The sequence below is a fragment of the Stomoxys calcitrans genome, chromosome 5 (assembly GCF_963082655.1).
Source record: "Stomoxys calcitrans chromosome 5, idStoCalc2.1, whole genome shotgun sequence".
NCBI classification, from domain to species: Eukaryota; Metazoa; Arthropoda; class Insecta; order Diptera; family Muscidae; genus Stomoxys; species Stomoxys calcitrans.
The window spans coordinates 115,743,693-115,768,227 of NC_081556.1; the positions used below are offsets into that span (position 1 = coordinate 115,743,693).

General features: G+C 38.3%; 1 protein-coding gene across 1 annotated transcript; it reads right to left on the reverse strand.

The window, feature by feature from the left end:
* Nucleotides 1-9,566: 9,566 nt before the first annotated feature.
* Nucleotides 9,567-10,105, reverse strand: LOC106086644 (uncharacterized). The gene is made up of 3 exons (XM_013251389.2): nt 9,987-10,105; nt 9,805-9,928; nt 9,567-9,727 (listed from the first exon to the last, which is right to left on the reverse strand). Exons 1-3 carry the CDS (start codon nt 10,072-10,074, stop codon nt 9,613-9,615), a joined length of 327 nt encoding a protein of 108 aa, XP_013106843.1. The 5' UTR covers nt 10,075-10,105; the 3' UTR covers nt 9,567-9,612.
* Between the last annotated feature and the right edge of the window lie 14,430 nt (nt 10,106-24,535).

Here is a 24,535-nt window from a genome sequence, read left to right on the forward strand (position 1 = left end):
ACTTTGAATATCACGAATATCTAAAAGTTAACACTATGCTACAAAAAAATTGCTAAAGTTGATATTAAAAATGATTTAGCCCTTTTAGAAGAATTTGACCTCAGTAGATCATTGCTTAGGGCTAATATGTCGTTAAGACCACACTTTTTTAAAATTGTAGTATACAATTTTGTCAAAACTTTATGTTATGGAAAATTTCATGAAAATCATACAGCATTTGTTTCTTTGATCTTTAGTATTGTCTAGCTAAAAGCCCATTAGAAACAATGGCACGTTCGTTAACTTTTATTTGAAGAACTCTTTTTTAAAAAATTACATGTCAGACATACAATTATTCAAAATTTAATCAAATTGCCACCGTAGCGCAGAGGCTAGCATGTCCGCCTATGACGCTGAACGCCTGGGTTCAAATCCTAGCGAAAATTTTCAGCGGTGGTTTTCCCCTCCTAATGCTGGCAACATTTGTGATGTACTATTCCATGTAAAACTTCACTCCAAAGAGGTGTCGCACACGCCGTTCGAACTCGGCTGTAAAAAGGAGGTCCCTTATCATTAAGCTTTAACTTAAATCGGACTGCACTCATTGATATGTTAGAAGTTTGCCCCTGTTCCTTAGTGGAATGTTCATGGGCAAAATTTGCAATTTTCGATGTAAAGTGTATTTTGCAAACATTTTACATTTAATTGAAAACTTGTTCTGTGGTAAATCCCAAACAGTCGTCAATATGCGGTTAGATAAACAATTGCGCATGAAATGTGAACATTTATTTGTGATTTCATTGGATTTTGGATAAGTTACTCTCATAAAACGTATAGCTCTTATGACAGCTTGTTTGGCCAGGAGGCCCTGAAAAATGAAGCACAAAAGATGGTGGAATAAGTATCTTAGGTTACTCCGAACCAATGCTAGAAGAATGTTCAATGCGGCCCGCGGCATGGGTAACAGGGCGTTATGGGTGATCTATAGAAACAAACTGAGGGGTTAGATTAGGTGGTTCACTATTGACTATCAACGTGTGCGGTAGTTAATTAAACAGCTGATACAAAAAGGAAAATAAATAAAACAAACCAATTCGTTGGAATTTATTTCCATTAAAATGAACAATAAACGTAAACAATATTGGGGAAACAACCCACGATTCAAAGTTCCTAAGACTATGGATAGAAACTCTAATCGTTTCAGTTGTTTATCTGATCTCGACGAAAGTGACGACGACAGTTCCATAATGGATGCAAACCAAAACATTTCTATTGAAGATAAGATTCCACCAATTATTGTAGATAATTGCCATAGCTTCAGTTCAGTTATCAAACTTTTTGGTACCAAATGCAATTATAAGAGGATGTCAATTGGAACAAAACTTGTGCCGAGTACCCTAGCATATTATGATGAAATCATAAAATATCTGAAAGAAAAGAAAATGAAATTTTATACTCATCCAGTATTGGATAGAAAAGCTTTTAAACTGGCCTTATTTGGGCTTCCACAGCTGGAGACTGCTTTCATAATTGAAGAGTTCAACACGAAGTACAACATTCAACCAACGAAGGTTACAGAGGTTAAAACCGCTCGTTCCAACGTCGACGACGCATTATACATGCTTGAGTTTGATCGCACTAAAATTTCGAAGAGAGAAGTTCGTAAAATACGCTACGTTTGTGGAATCGTCGTTTACTGGCGAAACCCACAAAAAAGATCCAGGGGCCCCACACAATGCTCCAAATGTGCCATGTTTGGCCATGGTTCCTCAAACTGTTTTAGAGATAATGCGTGCTTGGGTTGTGGTGGGCCCCACGACTATTCAGTATGTCAATTACAAAAAGCCCCCAAGGATGATGCTGTTGTGTACAAATGTTTTAATTGTGCTAAGAGGAATTTAAAACATGTAAACCATCGTGCGGATGACCCACGCTGCCCTTCTCGAAAGGAGTATATGGAAATTCGACAAAAGGTAACTGCAAACCGAAAATATAACAAATTTATCCCGTCTCAAGACTTTAGCATGTCAAATGACGACTTTCCATCTACAAGTCGTCAAGCTGCGCAATTTCAAGTGCCTTCCTGGCCCAAGAATGACCACAACAGTAAAAATGTTCCATTATCGAACTCGAACAATAGAACTAATGACGATTTGTCAAACGATAAAATTATGGAAATATTTTTCGAAGCAATAGATGCATTGGAAAAATGCACAAATAAATTTGATAAAATGAGAGTACTAGGAAATATGCTTCGTCATGTCATATAATCCTAATATAATAAATCGATTAAATGTTATGCACTGGAACTCACAAGGCATAACGAATAGAAATTCTGTTATTGAATTGGAACACTTCTTGCACCAAAAGCAAATCCACATAGCCTTAATTAATGAGACTTTTTTAAAAGAGCATCATAAATTCAAAATAACCAACTATAAAATATACAGAGCCGACAGACCAACGCACGGTGGAGGCGTACTAATTGCAATTAAAAACAAAATACCACATCAAATATTGCCTCATATCCCAACATACGAATTGGAAAACATTTCGATACTAATTAACATTGACCATAGACCAATAAGATTAATTGCAGCTTATAGCCCGAAATATACAGCCAATTTTGCTCATGACATAGATAAAATGACGTCTATATCAGAAGATTATTTAATTTTTGGAGATTTAAACGCGCATCATAAAAGCTGGAATTGTTTCCACAACAATTCTGCCGGAAACTGTTTATTCAATAATCAACTTCAATCGAATTTTTACATCTATGCGCCTACAGAATTCACCAGATATCCACAGGGAACATTGGCGAAGCGCCCTTCAGTTGTTGACATTTTATTAACAAATTCCAGCATTAATATTTCACCGCTTGAGACACATCCAGGTGAGCTCCAATCGGATCATGTTCCCATCACATGCCAAATATACGGCCAAGTTTCTGAAAGACGAATTTTAGTACCACAACTAAAACTTGCTGACTGGAATGCCATACAAAACTGGGCTGAAAATAAAATACAAAGCCTTAGCATAGAGCCTTTAAATATCTCATTAACAAATATTGAAATTACCTTATCCCGAATAACGAAAATTGTCCAAGGCGCCGCAGAAAAGGTTCCAAAAGTCGAAAAACAAGCTTGGCAGCAACGATTGTCTCGATTAACTATATATTTAATCGGGCAAAGACGAAGATATACCAGAAAGTTACAAAGATCCAATAATGCTCAAGAAAGAATCTACCTTACATGTGTCTTGAAACAGCTGTCGAAACTGATCAGCTGGCACACTTGTCAAGACAGAAATAACAGCTGGAATAATTTTCTACAAGGGTTGCCACCTGGTAGGAAAAAGTTTTGGGCAATAACGAAGGCCATAAAAGGGAAAAAATGCTCAGTTGGAAATTTAAAATCAAACGGAACTGATGTCTTATGCAACACAGATAAAGCAAACCTTATAGCTGACTCGTTTGAAAATGCACATAAAACCACTTTGAGTTCACATTCCTCTGTTGAAGGTAAGGTTGAAAAACATATTCAATGGTTAAATTCACAACGAATTCCAAACACTGCAAATGAAGCACTTACGACTAGTAATGAAATCAAATTAATAGTTAGCCAATTAAAAAATAACAAAGCCGCTGGAGTCGATGGCATAAAAGCAATATTTTTGAAAAAAATGCCTGAAATATTTTTTCATAAACTGGCCATCATTTTCAACTGGTGTATTTTAAACGGTTATTTCCCAATGCAATTTAAAAAGGCGAAAATTGTTCCAGTCTTAAAGGCTGGCAAAGACGCAAAGCAAGCAGCTAGCTACAGACCAATCAGCATTTTATGTGGTCTAGATAAAGTATTTGAGAATGTTATACACTCCAGAATTGTAGAGTATTCGGAGAACAATCGTATTATTAATAAGGAGCAATTCGGATTTAGAAGAGATCATTCTACTATTCACCAACTTAAACGAGTTTTAAATTATATTAAAACTAACAAGGAAAATCGGAAATCAACGGGTGTTGTTTTTCTTGATATAGAAAAGGCATTTGATTCTATTTGGCATAATGGACTTATTTTTAAGATGAACCAGTTTGGATATCCTATTTATTTGCAAAAAATGATACAAAGTTTTCTATTGGGAAGATCATTTATTGTAACAGTAGGTGAAGGAATATCCACAGAACGTTCAATTCCAGCAGGTGTCCCCCAGGGCTCAATTCTCTCGCCCCACTTATACTCCATCTTTACTGCGGACTTTAGTATCCCAAGAAATCAAAAGGCAGCGTTTTATGCGGATGACTCTGCCCTAATCACTTCAGGAAAAGTTTCGAATGCTTTAGTCAAGAACATGAAAAAGGCGATAACTGTTTCTCAAAAATATTTTGACAGATGGAAAATCAAGATCAACTCCGCCAAAACAAAAGCAATAATTTTTCCTTATAACAAATCGCCAAAAAGAATTCCTAGTATTCAGTTGTCGGTGAATAATGAGATCATTCCCCTGGAGGATTCGGTGAAATATTTAGGCGTGTTATTCGACAAAAAACTCAACTTTAATGCCCACATATCTTATATTTCTGGGAAAGCTATAAGATGCGGACGAGCATTGTTTCCGCTGTTAAACAGAAAATCAAAACTAAATGTCAAAAATAAAACACTAATTTATAAAATGTGTATCCGGCCGATCATTACTTACGGTTGCCCAATTTGGTCAACACAGATGACACAAACGAATCTCAAAAAACTTCAAGTCATTCAAAACAAAAACCTAAAATGTATCTTAAATCTACCAAGAAGATTTCCAACGAATACATTACATTCAAGATTTAATTTTAAGTTGTTATCTGAAATATTTAATGAAATTTCACAAAGATTTGAAGATAGATGCAGATCTTCACATATCCATTTAATAAGACATTTGTACGGTTAACCATATTTACATCTTTTATAACAAAAAGATGATTAAAGTGGTTGACTGAAAATTTCTTTAAATTTTGTAGATTATCAAAGGTTTTGCCTATCTTTTTCCTTACATGGCTCTTTTACTAGGTATTTATTTTTCTATTATATTATAAGCCTTACTTGATGCAATACTATATGTAAAATCTCATAATATGTTATATTGAAAATCTTATATTTTAACTTTGTAACATGGATAGTGATAAATAAAAAAAAAAAAAAGATTAGGTGGAATGGGTAACCCACCATAGGTGAGTTCAGACCAGTTTGGCGTATTGTGATACCCCAGAATGAAAGGGAAAATAGAGAAGATGTGAGTCCTCGGACTCGGACACCCGACGGAACCATCCCATCCCGACAACAAATCTCAGGAGACCTCCTAGAGGTACGTTCTCAAGTTTACCCAGATCGCAGACCCGGACACGAACGTCGTGTTTAACGTAGATGTCTGCCATCATGGCCCAAACCTGCGAGGCCCACGGCCCAAGGGTGAATACAATGCGTCGACCAACGCCCACACATGTGGTAACCAGCGTTACCGTTGTGACATTTTAGTATCAAAATTTTCACTTTTTTTGACGATGCCACTTGTGTGCCACTTTTTATACGCACCACCGTAGGATGGGGGTATACTAATATAGTCCATTTGTAACACCTCGAAATATTGATCTAGGACCCCATAAAGTATATATATTCTTGATCGTCTCAAAATTCTGATTCGAACTAGACATGTCTGTTCGTCCGCCAGTCGAAATCACGATAGCGGTGGAACGCTACTTTGATTTATAATATTGAGGTAAGTCGATGGGGATTGAAAACGGGTCACCCAATTTAACTTTTTTTGTTTTGCGGTATTCTGTTACGACTTTTAACAACTGTGCCAGGTACGGTCCAAATCGATCAAGAACCTTATATAGCTCTCATATAAACCAATCTCCCGATTTGACTTCTTGAGCCCCTGGAGGCCGCAATTTTCATCCGACTTGGCTGAATTTTGTACATGGTGTTTTCTTATGACTCCCAAACAACTGTGATAAGTACGGTTCAAATCGGTCAAGAACCTGATATAGCTCCCATATAAACCTATCTCCCGATTTGACTTCCTGAGCTCCTGGAAGCCACAATTTTCATCCGATTTTGCTGAAATTTTTTACATGGGAGACCACCAGACAATTGTGGTGTTGTCCCCAAAAGATTTAGCCCTGAAAATATATCAGCATCTGTATTCTCATATATCGATACATCATTTATTTGAGCCCCATATTTTCATTGGCCTTGAAATTGGATATCAAATTCGTTTTCTAATCTCAAATAAATTGGATGGGGCGGTCACTTAGTGATTTGGCCTTGAAAATGTATATCAGATTCTTGTCCTACTCTAAAATACCTCTTATTTGAGCCCCATATTGCAATGGTCAGCAAATACTTGATATGTGGATGGTGTTATGCGGGTGGGGTGGCACCATACAAACTATTTCCCGAATGTTGATATCAGATTCGTGCTTAACTCCCAAAGACCTTTCATTTGAGTCCCATATTGATATGGTCGTAAATTTGTTCTCTTTGGGGCATGTTTTTGAGGAGGGGCGACCCCCCAAACAATTGGTCCGACATTTGGATATCAAATTCGTATGCTACTCTCAAATAGCTTTTAATTAAGCCCCATATTGACATGGTCCGTAAAAATGTGTTGTTAAGGTGATGTTTTGGGGAAGCGGTGAGCCCCAGAAATTTGGTCTCACATTTGGTTATCAGATTCGTATATTACTTGCAAATACCTTTCATTTGAGTCCCATATTACCATGGTCGGTAAATATGCCCAATTTAGGGATGTTTTGGAAGTTGGGGTGGTCCCCAAACACGCGGTCCGAAATTAAATATCAGATACATTTTCTAATCTGAAATACTTTTCATTTGAGTCCCATATTAACGTGATTGGTCTATATATATAAAGGGTGATTTTTTTGAGGTTAGGATTTTCATGCATTAGTATTTGACAGATCACGTGGGATTTCAGACATGGTGTCAAAGAGAAAGATGCTCAGTATGCTTTGACATTTCATCATGAATAGACTTACTAACGAGCAACGCTTGCAAATCATTGAATTTTATTACCAAAATCAGTGTTCGGTTCGAAATGTGTTCATTCACCGTAACGTTGCGTCCAACAGCATCTTTGAAAAAATACGGTCCAATGATTCCACCAGCGTACAAACCACACCAAACAGTGCATTTTTCGGGATGCATGGGCAGTTCTTGAACGGCTTCTGGTTGCTCTTCACTCCAAATGCGGCAATTTTGCTTATTTACGTAGCCATTCAACCAGAAATGAGCCTCATCGCTGAACAAAATTTGTCAAAATTTCGAACCGAACACTGATTTTGGTAATAAAATTCAATGATTTGCAAGCGTTGCTCGTTAGTAAGTCTATTCATGATGAAATGTCAAAGCATACTGAGCATCTTTCTCTTTGACACCATGTCTGAAATCCCACGTGATCTGTCAAATACTAATGCATGAAAATCCTAACCTCAAAAAAATCACCCTTTATTTGGTAGGTTTGGGGATGGGGCGGTCCCCCTAGGTACCCCATCTGAAATTTGGATACCGAATTTTTGTATAAGGTTACTATAATTGAGCACACAAAATTCCGCTTAAATCGCACCATCCATCTACGAGATCTGGCGTTTCTGAAAATTAGGGTAGGGGGAAGGTCCGCCCCCCTTCAGATATCAAAAAATTTAGTACCCTATTTTCACCATGGGATCATTATGCATCATCTGTGAGCATTTCAAGAAAATCGGTTCAGCCGTTTTTGAGTCTATAAGGAACACACAAACAAACAAGGTTAGGTTAGGTTGAAAAGAGGGTGCAGATATTAATCTGCCCCATGCCACTATGGACATGCACCTAAGCCAGTAATCGGCTTGTTGTGCGCTCTGAAAACTATAAAGTAACCTCCAAAAAGAAAATTTTAAGTTAGGAATTCCGTGCTACTTACAAAATCCTTAATTGTTTTCAATACCACTCCCCTATGTTTGTTCATGTCTGGTATTGTGTCCCCACTTAAGTGCCGGTAACTGTCCGACGCGAAACCCGGGCAATGACAAAGGAAATGCTCCAACGTCTCACCATCTTCCCCGCATGCCCTACACATGCCATCACTTGTCGCACCGATTTTACATAAGTGAGCTCATAGTCCGGAAGCCTCCGTAGCGCAGAGGTTAGCATGTCCACCTATGACGCTGAACGCTTGGGTTGAATTTCTGAGACCATCAGAAAAAATTTTCAGCGGTGGTTTTCCCCTCCTAATGCTAGCAACATTTGTGAGGTACTATGCAATACTTCTCTCCAAAGAGGTGTCGCACTGCGGCACGCCGTTCGGACTCGGCTATAGAAAGGAGGGCCCTTATTATTGAGCCTAGAACTTGAATAGGACTGTACTCATTGATATGGGAGAAGTTTGCCCCTGTTCCCTAGTGGAAAAAATTTTCAACGGTGGTTTTCCCCTCCTAATGCTGGCAACATTTGTGAGGTACTAAGCCATGTAAAACTTCTCTTCAGAGAGGTGTCCCACTGCGGCACGCCGTTCGGACTCGGCTATAAAAAGGAGGCCCCTTATCATTGAGCTTAGAACTTGAATCGGACTGTACTCATTGATATGTGAGAAGTTTGCCCCTGTTCCTTAGTGAAAAGTTCATGGGCAACATTTGCATTTGCAGAGAAGGCGTTAATCTCTTTTATACACTGCAAGACTGCTCGTGATCTTACCATGCTGGTTGTTATTGCCCTTATGGCAATTTTACTGTCGGTAAAGATGTTCATATTCGACGTCCTTGAAAACCACACCACCTAATGCATTTTTTGATCGCCCGGATCTCCGCCTGCAGGACTGTATTATGGTCAGGCAGTCTAAAACATATCTCAGTCTCTGGGTTCTCAATGTAAACCCCCAGGCCCACTCTGTCCTCTAGCTTTGATCCATCCCTGTAACATGATCTTCCAGATGGCAGTACTAGGGTTCCGTCAATCTAAGACTGTGCTGATGGCAGCAGTGCCTCGCGCTCGACTGCAAGGTTTATCTCAGATAGCCGATCGAAAAATCTCTTGCCTTCCTTCCAGGTTTCCTATCGTCGCCTCAATTATACCGCGATGGTATGATCTGCTCCCATCCTCAATCCTTTCTCCCATCGCCTTAAGTCTCATAGCCGCAGTGGCTGCCTCACACTTAATCGGTATGTCAGGTATGTAGAATAATCTCCAGTGCCCTAGTGGGCGTGGTCTTCATCGCTCCGCCTATGCCACGACACTGTTTGTTGCACTTTTTCTCCAAAGCAGTCCACCAAACTGCTGAGGCATATGTTAGTATTGGTCTAATCACGCTCCTGTAGAGCTAGTGGACTATCCTCGGAATCAGGCCGCATTTCGAGCCTACGGCCCGTCTACATAGTGCCCAACATCTGTGAGCCTTCTCAGTACGCTCCTCAATGTGACACTACCAATTCAGTTTCCTGTCCAAGATCACACCTAAGTATTTTACTTTGTCAGATATCGAAATCGTCTTATTGAGGAAACGTGGTGCGTTAAATTGGCCCACCAAACAAACCGGCAAACAAAAACAAATTGGCTTTTATATATAAGAAGAAGATTTATGAACTAACTTATGTGCTTAATCATCTATGTTGTTGCAAATAAACTCCCTTTTGCAACATGCAGGATAGGGTGCTGTAGGCTCTAAAGCTTTACCTAAAACACAACCATTTGGGGGCCCAATAGATCCACAGCTACAACATTTAAATAAAACCAAATTACATTAGAAATTGGCACTAAAACATTTGAAAATCACAGAAAACGCACACACCTATGACCTATTAGCAGATTATTTTCATGACACATAAGGCGTATGCAGTTATCGGGGTGTCTGGCTTCTTCACCGGGAGATAACACCAAATCAATGTTCTTCATTACACACTTATCCGGATGATCTAAAAAGGGTAACAAAATTTCAACAAAAGCCATACTCAATCTATTGAAGCTTATTACCACTGTCTTTATAGATTCCTCGAAATACTGCCCCGGTGGTGAGGGCGATGCAAACAAATAAAATGTTTATTAAAATATGACAATTCATGATCTGAATGTTCCAAACGATAACTTGCAACTGAGCTCACAATTCGAACGATGGAAATGATAATTGCACACATATTCTGAGAGAAAAGTAACTTTCAAAGGCAAGTTCTTACAGTAAGATAGAGTAGAGTATTCTCTTCCAAGCCAGTTTGCGAAAAAGCTTAACAATTTAGACAAATTCAAATGCGTCAATAACAACGATGACGTATACGGTAGACTTTTAAATTATTTTATAAATAAATGAGGTACGAAGTCTATGCATTCATTTGTATATAGATGGAGGTTATTAGAAGCAGTAATCTTCAATCCGTTAGTAACGCCCAAACCAATTGATCAGAGAGTTCAGATCAGTTGTTGTCTACATGGGACATTTTACAATAAATCTGGCTGCAGAAATCGTTAGTTGGAAACGTCAGTCGAGAAGTTTGTTTTCCAATCAGAAAATCACCTGTCATGTCGGACACGAAGAATGAGACATGAGGATTTCTAGCCAAATATAGCAAAACACTTGACCTTTCCAAGTTGAGATTGAGTCTTATTCTAAAGTATGAGCTTACATGTCGTTAGAGACGTACCACATAATCCACTACCTCTGAAATGTCTTAGATAGTTCTAGCGCTAGAAATTTGTGTTCTTAGAACTCCCTAGGCTATGTCTGTGAACCAAAATTTTATCTCCAGAGATTAAATGACTGCCTGAGTGTTTAAGAAGATATTTATGCTAACCGTCGCACAGTGGGAGTAAATCGAAAATAACTTGTAAAACATATGTCGTGTGAGAATGAGTACAAATATATCGTTGAATCGAGATCGTGTGCAAAATTTCAGGGCCCCAGGTTGTCTAGGCGCCTTTTAGCAGGCCCCTAAAGTTGGTCACCCCGGTATTTCAAAAATCTATTTTCAAATTTCTTTTTTTGCTGAATAGTGCCCCAAAATCTCTACAAAAAAGGCCGCTTGAGATGTATAATATCTCCACTGGTTTTGGAGATATGCGAGTTTAAGTTTTTATTTGTTAATATTTTTGCAGAGATTGACTTCGTATTTTGCAAATTACGAACGCATTTGTGGATCAATTTTCATTTTTATGCATGACTAGATGAACCGGGCCCGCTCCGCTGTGCCATCTTTTACTTTATAGGGAGCAAAATTTTCCTTTGAATATTTATTTTCGACAATTAAAGAGCTTTTAGCGAAATACCATGCTACGAAAATAGTATATCGCTTGAATCCCATATGATCATTATTGGTCTAAGAATTGAAGTTTGGATGTAAGGTGTACGCCATTCTTAAAATACTTTATTTCAGCCCGATTTTCTTATGATGTCTAATTTAGGGGAGTTTTCAGGGCCAAATGTCTGGACGCCCAGACAGCATCGTGCTCTTCTCTCAAATACCATTTATTTAAACCCCATATTGTCTTTCGTTTAAGGGGAGTTTACACAATGAGGCGTCCCCCAAACACATGGCCCTAAAATTGGTTATCAAATTTGTTTTCTAATCTCAAATACCTTTCATTTGAGCCACACATTGGCATGGTCGAAAAATGTTTACCCTTTGGGGGGGGGTATTTTGGGGAAGGTGTGATGCCCTAAATACATGGTGCTACATTTGGATATCAAGTTCGTATTCTACTCCCAAATACCTTTATTTGAGCCCCATATGGCGATGGTCAGTAAAAAAATTGCTGTTTGTGGGGTATTTTGGGAAAGGGGTAGGCCCCTAGAAAATTTGTCTCGAAAATGGGTATCAATTCTTGCTTTACCCCCCAATACCTTGTATTTAAACTCCACATTGACATGGTCGGTAAATATGCCCGATTTAGGGGTGTTTTGGTTATTGGGGTGGTCCCCAAAACATTAAACCCTGAAAATATATCAGCAACGTGCTCTATTCTCATATATCTATATATCCTTTATTTGAACTCCATATTGCCATTGCCCTCAAAATTGGATATCTCATTCCTTTTCTAATCTCATTTAAACTCCTTATGGCAATAGTCAGCAAATATGTCTGGTTTGGGGTACTGGCCCTAAAAACTATGAATATTTAGTTCCACTTTCTTTAAGACCCAAATTGTCTTGGTGAGCAAATACGTCCTATTTGGGGGTTATGGTGGTGGGACGTCCTCTAGACTGTTGGTCCCTAATGTTGATATTAGATACGTGGTCTACTCCCAAATACCTTTAATTTGAGCCCCATATTTCTATAGTTGGCAAACATGACCGGCTTGGTGGGTGTATTGGGGGATGGCCGTCCACTCAGTAAGTTGGCCTTGAAAATATATATCGGATTCGTGTTCCACTCTAAACACTCTCTTATTTGAACCTCATATTGCAATACTTCCTATTTGGGTGGTGTTGTGGGGGTGGGGTGGCCCCATAGACACTTTTCTCAAATATTGATATCAGATTCATGCTTTACTCCCAAAGACTTTTCATTTGAGCCCCATATTGCTATGGTCGTAAATTTGTCCCCATTGGAATGTTTTTGGGGAGAGGCGGCCCCCAAACACTTGATTCCATATTTGGATATCAGATTCGTATTATACACTCAAGTACCTTTTATTTAAGTCCCATATTCCCATGGTCAGTAAATAAGTCCTGTTTGGGCGGTGTTTTGGGGAAGGGGTGGACCCCCAGAAACGTGGTCCCACATTTGGATATCAGATTCGTATTCTTCTGGCAAATACCTTTCATTTGAGTCCCATGTTGCCTTGGTCGGTAAATATATCCGATTTAGAGGTGTTTTGGGAGTTGGGGTGGTCCCCCCAACACTTGGTCCGACAATTCGATATCAAATACGTTTTCTTATCCTAAATACCTTTCATTTGAGTCCCATATTGATTGATGATTGGTCTAAATATATGTTTGGTAGGTTTTAGGGTGGGGCAGCCCCCCTAGGTACCCCATCTGAAATTTGGATACCAAATTTTTACTTTTAGGGTACTATATGAGAGCACACAAAATTTCGCTTAAATCGCGCCACCCATATACGAGATCTGACGTTTCTGAAAATTAGGGTCGGGCGGCCCTCCTAGGTACCCTATCCGAATTTTGGATAAAAGAATTTTATTTTTAGGGTACTATAAGAGATCGCACATAGTTTCGCTTTAGCCATTTAAGCGAAACTATGTGCCCATCACCGAAATCTGGCGCTTCTGAAAATAAGGGGAAGGGGGAGGGTCCGCCCCCCCTTCAGATATCAAAAAATGTATCTATTTTCACTACGCAGTCATTGTGCACCATCAGTGAAAATTTCAAGAAAATCGGTTCAGCCGTTTCTGAGTCTATAAGAAACACACAAACATACAAACAAACAAACCTACAAACAAACACAAATTGATTTTTATATATAAGATTTTAAGACCCAATGAATCAATTAATTTTTGAATCAATTTATTGAATCAATTAATTTTTTAATTAAAAACTTCAATCACGATCGTAATTAAAAAAAAAATCAGATTCAATGAAAAAAATAATTGAATCGATTAATTTTTTAATTGAAAACAAGTAAAAGCGTGCTAAGTTCGGCCGGGCCGAATCTTATATACCCTCCACCATGGATCGCATTTGTCGAGTTCTTTTCCCGGCATCTCTTCTTAGGCAAAAAAGGATATAAGAAAAGAGTTGCTCTGCTATTAGAGCGATATCAAGATATGGTCCGGTTCGGACCACAATTAAATTATATGTTGGAGACCTGTGTAAAATTTCTGCCAATTCGTATAAGAATTGCGCCCATTGGGGCTCACGAAGTAAAATAGAGAGAACGATTTATATGGGATCTTGGCACATTTGTTGGATATCATAACAAAACACGTCGTGCAAAATTTCATTCTGATCGGATAAGAATTGCGCACGCTAGAGGCTCAAGAAGTCAAGACCCAAGATCGGTTTATATGGCAGCTATATCAGGTTATGGACCGATTTTAACCATACTTGGCACAGTTGTTGGATATCATAACAAAACACGTCGTGCAAAATTTCCTTCTGATCGGATAAGAATTGCGCACGCTAGAGGCTCAAGAAGTCAAGACCCAAGATCGGTTTATATGGCAGCTATATCAGGTTATGGACCGATTTTAACCGTACTTGGCACAGTTGTTGGATATCATAACAAAACACGTCGTGCAAAATTTCATTCTGATCGGATAAGAATTGCGCACGCTAGAGGCTCAAGAAGTCAAGACCCAAGATCGGTTTATATGGCACCTATATCAGGTTATGGACCGATTTGAACCATACTTGGCACAGTTGTTGGATATCATAGCAAAACACGTCGTGCAAAATTTCATTCCAATCGGATAAGAATTGCGCACTCTAGAGGCTCAAGAAGTCAAGACCCAAGATCAGTTTATATGGCAGCTTTATCAAAACATGAACCGATATGGCCCATTTACAATACCAACCGACCTACACTAATAAGAAGTATTTGTGCAAAATTTCAAGCGGCTAGCTTTATTCCTTCGGAAGTTAGCGTGCTTTCGACAGACAGACGGACGGACGGACGGACGGACAGACGGACGGACATGGTTAGATCGACATAAAATGTCGCGACGATCAAGAATATATATACTTTATGGGGTCTCAGACGAATATTTCGAGTAGTTACAAACAGAATGACGAAATTAGTATACCCCCCATCTTATGGTGGAGGGTATAATTACCTAAATATCAACCACGATCATAATTGAAAAATCATCAGAATTCAATAAAAAATGATTAATTCAATTAATTTCTTAATTTAATACATTTGTATTTTCAATTAAATTTTGAATTGAAAAATCGTGATATTCGTGATATAGGGGATCAATGTGAAGCGTCACTACATAACAGTTTGTCGCTTGTCGGACAATCAAATGGACATATATGAAAAAATCAACTTTGAATGTCAATACAATCTCAGTCATTCAATCAATATTTCAATGAGATACAAACGGAATGATGATATTAATATATATATATAGTATAGTAGATAGCAAAAATTTACTTACGTATAGCCAACGATTAAACCTTCAGAACCGCACTCAAAATTCAAACATTCATGAGGATGACGAACCATGTCCCTAGGTGACAATATTAAATTCAATTTTTTGATAACGCATTTTCCAGTATAATCTGTAATCAAAAACCAAAAGATTACATCTTTAATATTTCTACATTAAGGCTTTAACTTAGTATGTATATAGTATGGAGTATATTGCCTGGGTCCAAAGCGACATCACGAAATACTGCAGCCCAAGCGATAACAATAAAGAAGAGAAAAATATTGATCAAAATTAAAGCGTTCATCTTGTTGCCATGTGTAATAGCTATCTTTAACTGATATCATTGTGGTATGTATATCCAACCACAAAGATTCTTCAAATACGATCTCTTCAAACTGGTATTGATTATCAACTAAATATCAATATTGAAATGGAACAAAAGTAAAACAAACAACATGAGCCAGTTGAAACAAGTAGCCAGATGATAAAACGTTATTTTTGATATCACTACTGAAGGGGAATGGTCTAATCGCAGTTTATTCCAATAAGCATACAACTTTTATGAAAGAGCTTTTAGACATAAACTTATTTTAAATTGGAATCATTTATAGCAAACTAAAGAACTGTAATAAAATGGCGCTAAGTTCGTCCGATCTTATCAATGGAAATCCACCACCATAGAATTACACATACCATACGTAAATTATAATTGATTAAATGAGCAGGTTATCTTCTAATAAATAAATTAAATCGGCAGCTAAGTGATTTACTAGGAAGTTGCTAACAGTTCCTCGTTTGGCAAAATTCTTAAGCAACTCTCATTTTCATTCTTCTATCAAATAACCAAGTCTATTGACTCCCTTTTATTGTCGGTTGTTCCGAACTTTGAATAACTACCTAACTATTCCTACTCCTAAAATAAATAAATCCCACATTCTATGATGATGTATACAACAATTCCAAATTTGCATTCCTCCACCCTATTATCGATACTTCAGATAAGCACTGTTATCGCATTTATTGATTCATGTTTGACTACAAATCCCAAAACACTTGAACTGTTAAATATGATACACCTACCGGGATTACGGTTGCATATGCCATACTAGAATCCACGTATTGAGTCATGAGTTCTACTCGTTTGCACAAATTTACTCTCTAGGGGATTTTGCAGCAATTTGGGAATAGTAGGTTATTAGATTTTATTGGCAGTCAGGTGTGAGCCTTACTAAATGACCGTGAGTGTAGACTATCCCAAAAGTGGATTTTAAATGTTTGATTTCATAGGCTACAAAAGAAAAACAAGCTTTTACAGTTTAGAGATACACCTGAGGAATTGATGAGAAAAAGATTTTATGCACTTGTTGCGGTATTGATGTGGCCATTGGGAAAGCTGGTGTTCAACTGTCGACAGAACAACTTTATTCCCTGCTCTACACTTTGAAAAATAATAGTTTCTGTATGATATTAAGTTGCATCTAACTATTGGTGTTGTAATGTATTGAAAGTAAAAATAAGTTTGGGTGTTCTTTTTGACTTTTATACCCAACTCTGCAGGAGATTGTGCATAAAGTAGAAAAATCCTTTAATGTCAAGACGTACACATTGTCGTTAGGCATTGACATCGAGGGGCTTTTTACAATATGAAGACCGACATACTGATCTAATCCTTAGACCAATACCAGATGGACCGGACCCTAAAGGCTGGATAAACCATATGCAAAGGAACAGGTGGATAAATTGTGGGTCCCACGAGAAAGTGGCACAGGTCACGCCACAGGGATTTAAAAGCGGGTAGGGTTCAAAAGAGATACGAATTGCAGATGGCATACGACTGGGCTAGACCTAGGGGTTTCAATGTTAAACCAGAGAACACTGAAATCTGCCTCGTCACGATGAAGACGAAGGTGGACCAATTTGATGCACCACGTTTCTCAACAAAACAACAACTGGAAGTTTCGAATTCGGGAAGTTTGAAATGGGATCTGAATCCGAGGATAGTCCAATGACTCTAAAGGAGCATGATTAGACCAATAGTTACATACACAAGACTGTTCATAACAACCAGGACGGTTAGGTCACGAACAGTCTCGCAGTGGTAGAGGGAGATCAGCGCATTCTCTGAGGATGACACAATCCGCATCGTTTGGCTGCCAGGGTATAACGGAGTTAAGGGCGTGGCCAACGAACGCGCATGAAGCACTGTGGAACAGCGAAACAGTCGGTAGGACGGCGAAAATCCTATGGGTTGATCCGGATCGTGGGAGAACGAAGCTATTACTGAAAGGAAGTAAGGAGGAGGTCAGTATAGCTCCCCGTCCTTCCCTAAACCTTCTGCATACAAGTATGGGTCTAAATTGGGTGGTGTCACAGGAGTAGGAAATCTTAATTGAAATAAGGGCTTTAGGATGGGTGCAGCCATTTAAGCGGCCGTAGAGTGCCCCGATAGAGGCGTCTATCTTTGGCCTTTTACACCTATGAATTGTGTGTATGGCAACAAAGATAGCCCGTAGACTGAGCAAACCAAGTACCTGACGCTCCTCAAACTTTGAACATGCTTCTGCTATTGCTTCCGTGACCTTCCGTACACACGTATGGGTCTAAATTGCTTGAGAACCCAAATGCAGGAAATCTTAACTGAAAATAGAGAATTGTAAGGGCTTTTAAACGACTGCAGCATCCTTCAGACAAAGGTCTTCGTGGTCCTGAAGGCACTGAAAGCGATGGAGGCTTTGGTATCGGGCCATGTGATGTCGAGATTGACGTGAAGAGCTTTTAAAAACCATAGAAAATGCTACCAGGCTCTGCAGGGTTCTGAGCCATCAAGGTGAGGCGGGAGGCGAAGCCGTAGTAGATGCAACGAAAGGATCGTTAATTGGCGCGAATTGTGCTGCGGAATCAGTAAGCCCTGTGCGAGTTTCTTGGTAGGGTGGACGCCTTGTTCTATGACCGCGCGAATGAGGCGTGGGCTGGTGCTGTGGGTTGCAAGGACGAGTATTTCTCAACATCGCTTATCCAAGAGCCACCTGATAGGAGCCCTGACGGGTAAATGTAAATTCTTTGACGTTACGCTAGATGCAGGAAAAGGCTAACTTGTGCAGGGTTTGCCATGAGGAAAAGGAATTGGAAACGGTCCAGCACCTGTCACTGGCCCGCAATTGCGAAGAGACGACACATGGTAGTGGGTGAATACCTCTTTCCGTGCTTGGTTTCCGTCCAGGCACTTAGTCCTCGCATTCTTTCTCAGAACATCGCTACATTAGGTTTAGAATAGCACGGCCAGCGCCGAACCATACCTTACCAGGAGGGTAAGTTCACGAACATTCTTAACAGTGTAAGAAGGAGATTAACGCCTTCTCTGAGGATGGCACAATCTGATGCGTTGGGGTGCCGGGCCATAACAGAGTAAGGGGAAATGAAAGGGCAGACGATTTGGCAGTGAAGGATCGACGCAGTCCGATTTAAGGGACGGTAAGGTAGGCGACGAAGGACATGTAACACTGTGGAACAGCGAAATAGTCACTAGGACGGCGAAAATCCTATGGGGTGACCCGGATCGTGAGAGGACGAGGCTATTACTGAAAGGAAGTAAGAAGGAGGTTAGTATAGCTATTGGTATCATAACGGGACACATAAGACTACGAGCTCACTTATGCAAAATCGGTGCGGCAAGTGATAACATGTGTAGGGTATGCGTGGAAGATGATGAGACGTTGGAGCATTTCCTATGTCATTGCGCGGCAGAACTTACCATGTTCTTACTTGTTTAGTATAGCCATGTCCGTCTGTCTTTTGAAATCACGTTACAGTCTTTAAAACTGAAGATAATGTGCTTAAGCTTGCACAGATTCTTTTATAAGAATATTCGTCATGACATTTTAAGTCAATCTAGATATGTCCGTCCATCCATTCGTCCGCCCATCCGTCCGTCTTTCAGTCGAAGGCTCGCTACTTTTCGAGGGAGTAAAGCTAGCCGCTTGAAATTTTGCATAAGGCCTGTTGGGTTTGTAAATGGGCCATATCGGTCCATGTTTTGATAGAGCTCCCATAAAAACCGATCTTGAATTTTGACTTCTTGATCAACTAGAGGGCGCAATTTTTATCCAATTTGGCTGAAATTTTGCATGAGGTGAACTGCTTTAAGAATGGTTGAAATCGGTCCATCACTTGATAGAGCTGTCATATTAACCGATCTGGGATGTTGATTTCTTGAACCTCTAAAGGGCGCAATTCCCATCCGATTTAGCTGAAATTTTGAATGACGCGTTTCGCTATGACTTCCTGTGCTTAATATGGTATCGGCCCATAATCTTATATTGCTGCCATATTAACCGATCTGAGCCTCCAATTTGGCGGAAACTTTTCACAACAGCTTCTCCTATGACCTTCAATATATGTTTCAAATATGGTCTGAATCGGTCTTTAGCCTAATACAGCTTCCACATAAACCGATCTCCCTAGTTTACTTCTTGGCGCAATTTTTATTCGAGTTGGCTGCAATTTTACACAATTTTACTGTGGTCTTCAACATTCAATTCAATTATGGTCCGAATGGGACCATTACTTGATATAGCTCTAATAGCATAGCAATACTTCTCTTTTATCCTTTGTTCGCCCAAAAAAATATACCAGGAAAAGAACTCGACAAATCCGATTTATGGTAGAGGGTATATAAGACACCTGATTTCGAATCCTGGCGTTCAGCGTCATGGGCAGACATGCGGATTCGAAAACAAGGGTTTAAGCGTCATAGACGGACATGCTAACCTCTGCGCAAAGGAGTTGTCCTAGTCCCCTCGAAAATGGTCAAGATCGGACTATATTAGGATAAATCTGCCATATATACCCATATACTCGAAGGCCTTAGACTCATAAACGTCTTATCTATCGTCTAATTTTGCTGAAATTTGGTCCAGCAGTTGTCCTTCGACATTCTTGCTGAGTATGGTCTGAATGGGACATTTGGGCAGTCCGGTCTAAGCCGAGGACAGTGGATTAAAAATCGGAAAACTAAAGGCTGAACCTTTGTGAAAATTTGATAAGGTGACCGAGCTAGGTCCAAAACCTCTGACGACAACTGCATATTGAAAGCGGACAAAAAAGGCAGACAAAGTCAATAAAGAACCTATGGTGCCCGCAGTTCGACTGCCAAAAAGCCTGAACCCGTGTGAAAATTTTATAAGATGGCCGAGCCAGGTACAAAACCTCTGACGATAACTGAATATTGGAAGCGGACACAAGAGGCAGTCAAAGTCGATAAAGAACGGGTGGTGCCTGCACTTCAACCACCAAAAAGCCTGAACCCTGTGAAAATTTGATAAGATGACCGAGCCAGATCCAAAAACTCTGACTATAAATGAATATTGCAAGCGGACAAAAGAGGCAGTCAAAGTCCATAAAGAACCGGTGGTGTACGCAGTTCAACCGCCAAGAAGACGAGCAGGATACACCTGGCGCCTCAAAAGAGAAAAGGCGATACTCATCAGATAGGTAAATAGTTCTCCCCCACCAAGCTGGGGAAAACGTTTCGGCATATTGGAAAAAATCGATGAGATCGATTTCGTCCTTAAACAATACTTTGATTCAAAAATCAAACAATAAAAGATTCTTCTTCAGATTTTAAAGAGGTGGAAAAATCTGCACTCTTAGGGCAGATTTTCGATTCTCGTTTCTGGCAGGATCTTCATGTGGAAATAAAAAGAAGTCTGCAAAAAGTGAATTGTTGGATCATGCAGATATATGCCTGATGACATTCAATAAAGTAATATCTGCCTGATTCACCAACTCCCTTTGTGAAGATTTCCATTTTTTTCCACAGGTCCATAAAATGCTCATTTATTGCCCGACTTTGATGAATTCTAACACATTGAGTTTCGTTAAGACCCTAGTAATCGGTAACGAGTATAAATCAAATCGGATTTCGAATGTATAACCGCCTTCATATATCGAGGAGAATGTGTCTGCTCCAATGATCTCGCTGTTGTTTCTGACACTTTGGAGGTTTCGACACCCTGTCGACTTTAATCGACTCTAGCTGGGCTTACTTCTTCTTTATTTGCTTTCAGCTCAAATATTTATACAACAATATTCTCTAAGTGTGATGATGACTGCCACCAGAAGAAACTGCAATAAAATCAAAATTGCACCATAGCTTCTACCAAACTACCAAATTTCAAGTGAATTGAGGTTTATATTCCTCCATTAGTAAGGCAAATTTGGCAAATTTACATGTCCCTCCAAGTTGTGGCCCATTTAGGGGGAAGTCTATAATCATATTTCATTTTTGCCATTTGGAATTTGGAATTTGAACATTTCAATAACCCATCATTAGATGGGAGTTTACTGTATGTGCAATAAATTGCCTTCCCTGAGCCAAGCAAAAACACAATCTTAGCTATCATTCCAAATCAATTTTTGTAAGTGGCAATGAGAGATAATTGAGAAAATTCACACATGTGATCGACCACCAACCGACACTATCTTTATATCGATAAAATGATTGACATGTGCGGTGCTGCTAGTAAACATGTTATTTTTTTTGGCAATTGCTAGCTTTCAATAAAACAGATACAGGCTATAAATAAAATTCCCATAAATTTCATTAAGAGTCGATAAATGGCTTCCCCCTTGAGTTTGGCGAAGAGCAAAAGGAACATAAACACAATTCATTAAAACAGCCTTTAACTGCCAAATATTGGGCCCCACTTCAGCAATGATTCTCTAACGTGGAGAAAAGTAAAAGACAACGAATCAGTTAAACGCTATAAAAAATATTTAACTCAAATGGTGAATGACGAGTAAATTGCATTACAAGTCATTTTAATTTACTATGGAAAGAATTCGCTTCGTAGCGTATCGTTTGTTTACAAAATGCCATAAAAATCTTAGCTAAATTTCATTACATATGCATTATTGTCGTCGGTGTTGCATAAATTAATGGCGATTAAATTGCTTTTACCCAGACCTGTCAATAAATTGTAAATAAATAATGACTACGTCATAATAATGAGGAGTTTTTTGATTGCCGATTGTATCAAGTTTTTCGAAAAGATAGAGATGCCGTTAGCACAAACTGCTCTAGAGGTGGAGGTGTTCTTATTGCTGTTCGTCGTGAATTGCCAGCTTTAAAAATTGATTTACCAAACGCTGATGTTATTTTAGATCAGTTATGTATTAGTATAACTGGCCAATCAACTCTTATTATTATGGTATCTTACATTCCTCCTGGAAGTTCTTACGATGTATATAATAACCATATTCAAAATGTTACACAAATTGCTGATAAATTTTGTCTAAATGAGATAGCTGTTTTTGGTGATTTTAACTTGGGTAAATTAATTTGGTCTAAACTTCCTGATTCTGAAAAATTATATGCAACCAATGTTAACTCTGAAATTGAAATTAATCTTGTTGATAGTTTCTTAAGTATAAACTTAAGCCAGATAAATTGTTTTGTTAACTCATTAAATTGAATCCTAGACTTAATTTTTATAAGTGAAAATCTAAAGTTTGCTATAAAATCATGTATAAATCCTTTTTATAGTGCAGATATGCACCATGTTGCAATAGAAATTGATTTAGATTTCATTATGTTTCCAAAAATTATTCTTTCTAATTGCAAATACTTTAATCCTGAAAATTGTAATTTTGAGTTATTAAATTTTTCAATTGCGAATCATAATTGGCTCAATCAATTTTATAACAGCTCGGTCACAAATTGCTTTCTTGATTTTATTAATGTTGTAAATAGTTTTACAAATGAACACATTCGTCCCGCTAAGTGTAAGATACATAAGCTTCCTTGGTATACTCCTGGCCTGAAAAAATTAAAGAATCTAAGAAATAAGTTTTATAAATTGCACAAAGCCACTAATGATGAAGAGTACATGCGTCTTTATAAGCAATATTCACGAGAGTTTGACTGCCTAAATAAATTTTTATATAGACAATATTTATTGGATTTTCAGAATAGGATTAAAGACTATCCAAAGTCCTTTTGGCAATATGTACATAACAAAAAATCTAGCAGTGACTATCCTTCGCCGATGTGCTTAAAAGATAAATCTGCTTATGAAACCTTTGAGATTGTGAATTTGTTTGCTACTTTTTTCGAATCCACTTTTAGTAATGATTTGTTATGCGATTCTACCACTAATTTAGACTTGGTTAAGTCGTGCATTGATCTTGGCTTTATTCAAATCGAAGAGGATGATGTAATTGAGGCAATTGCTTCCTTGAACAGCTCTCGAAAACTTGATGTGGATGGATTATCTGTTTTTCTTTTGAAGAAGCTTGCTTATTCCATTAGCCTTCCTTTAAAGCTAATTTTTAATGAATCATTGCGGTCTGGGGTTTTCATTGATAGTTGGAAAATATCATTTGTTACTCCCGTATTTAAAAGTGGTAGGAAGTCTGACATAGTAAATTATAGACCTATATCCAAGCTTTCGAATGTATCTAAAATTTTTGAGCATATTATGTTCAAATATATCTTTGCTTCAGTTAAGCCATTTTTATGTCCTTATCAACATGCATTTATCAAAGGTCGATCTACAACAACGAATCTGCTAACTTTCACAAATTTTTGCTATGATTGTTTTGAAAAGAAATCGCAAGTAGACTCAATCTACTTGGATCTTTCTAAAGCTTTTGACAAAGTTTCACATAAGATTTTAATTGCTAAATTGGAAAAAATGGGCTTTCATTCTCTTATTTTAAAATGGATAGAATCTTATTTGATGAATAGGTTATATATGGTGTCTATTGATGGTGTAAACTCTAAATGCTATATTGCCAAATCGGGAGTGCCTCAAGGTAGTATTTTAGGACCGTTGTTATTCAATTTATTCATAAATGATATTTCCAGTTCTTTATCTAACTCTTGCTGTTTGCTCTATGCTGATGATTTGAAGCTCTATAAATGTGTGAATAATTTGCTAGATGCAATCCAATTACAATGTGATCTAAATGCCATAGTTGAGTGGTGTGGTAAAAACTGTTTACAAATTAATATCAAGAAATGTTTTTATGTTTGTTTTGGCCGAATAAGATCTATGGTCCTAATGGAGTATTATATACTAGGAAGTCTTATTAATCAAGTGACGGAGGTTCTTGATCTTGGTGTACTTTTTGATTCTAAATTACTTTTTAATGCGCATGTTGATTACATAATGCCAAAAGCATATGCAATTCTGGCATTCATAAAGCGGCACAGTTATGAATTTCATGATCCATATGTCCGAAAAGTCCTTTATACGTCCTTGGTCAGATCTAAATTAGAATATGCACAAATTGTTTGGAATCCGTCAAGTCATACAAAGACAAGTCGTGTAGAATGCCTTCAGAAAAAGTTTGTAAAGTTTTGTTTAAATTCATTAAATTTTACTGAGCCAGTTCCTTCTTATGAATCCCGGTGTAAGTTAATCCATTTACCACTATTGTATAAAAGGAGAATTTTTCAAAGCATTTTATTTGTATAC

Bases quoted from the DNA above. Each gene is read 5' to 3' on its own strand.
- LOC106086644 (XM_013251389.2), bottom strand. From the start codon at position 10,074: ATGAATTGTCATATTTTAATAAACATTTTATTTGTTTGCATCGCCCTC. The intron at 9,929-9,986 runs GTAATAAGCTTC...TACCCTTTTTAG, and splicing joins AGGAATCTATAAAGACAGTG to ATCATCCGGATAAGTGTGTA. The intron at 9,728-9,804 runs GTGTGTGCGTTT...TAAATGTTGTAG, and splicing joins AATCTGCTAATAGGTCATAG to CTGTGGATCTATTGGGCCCC.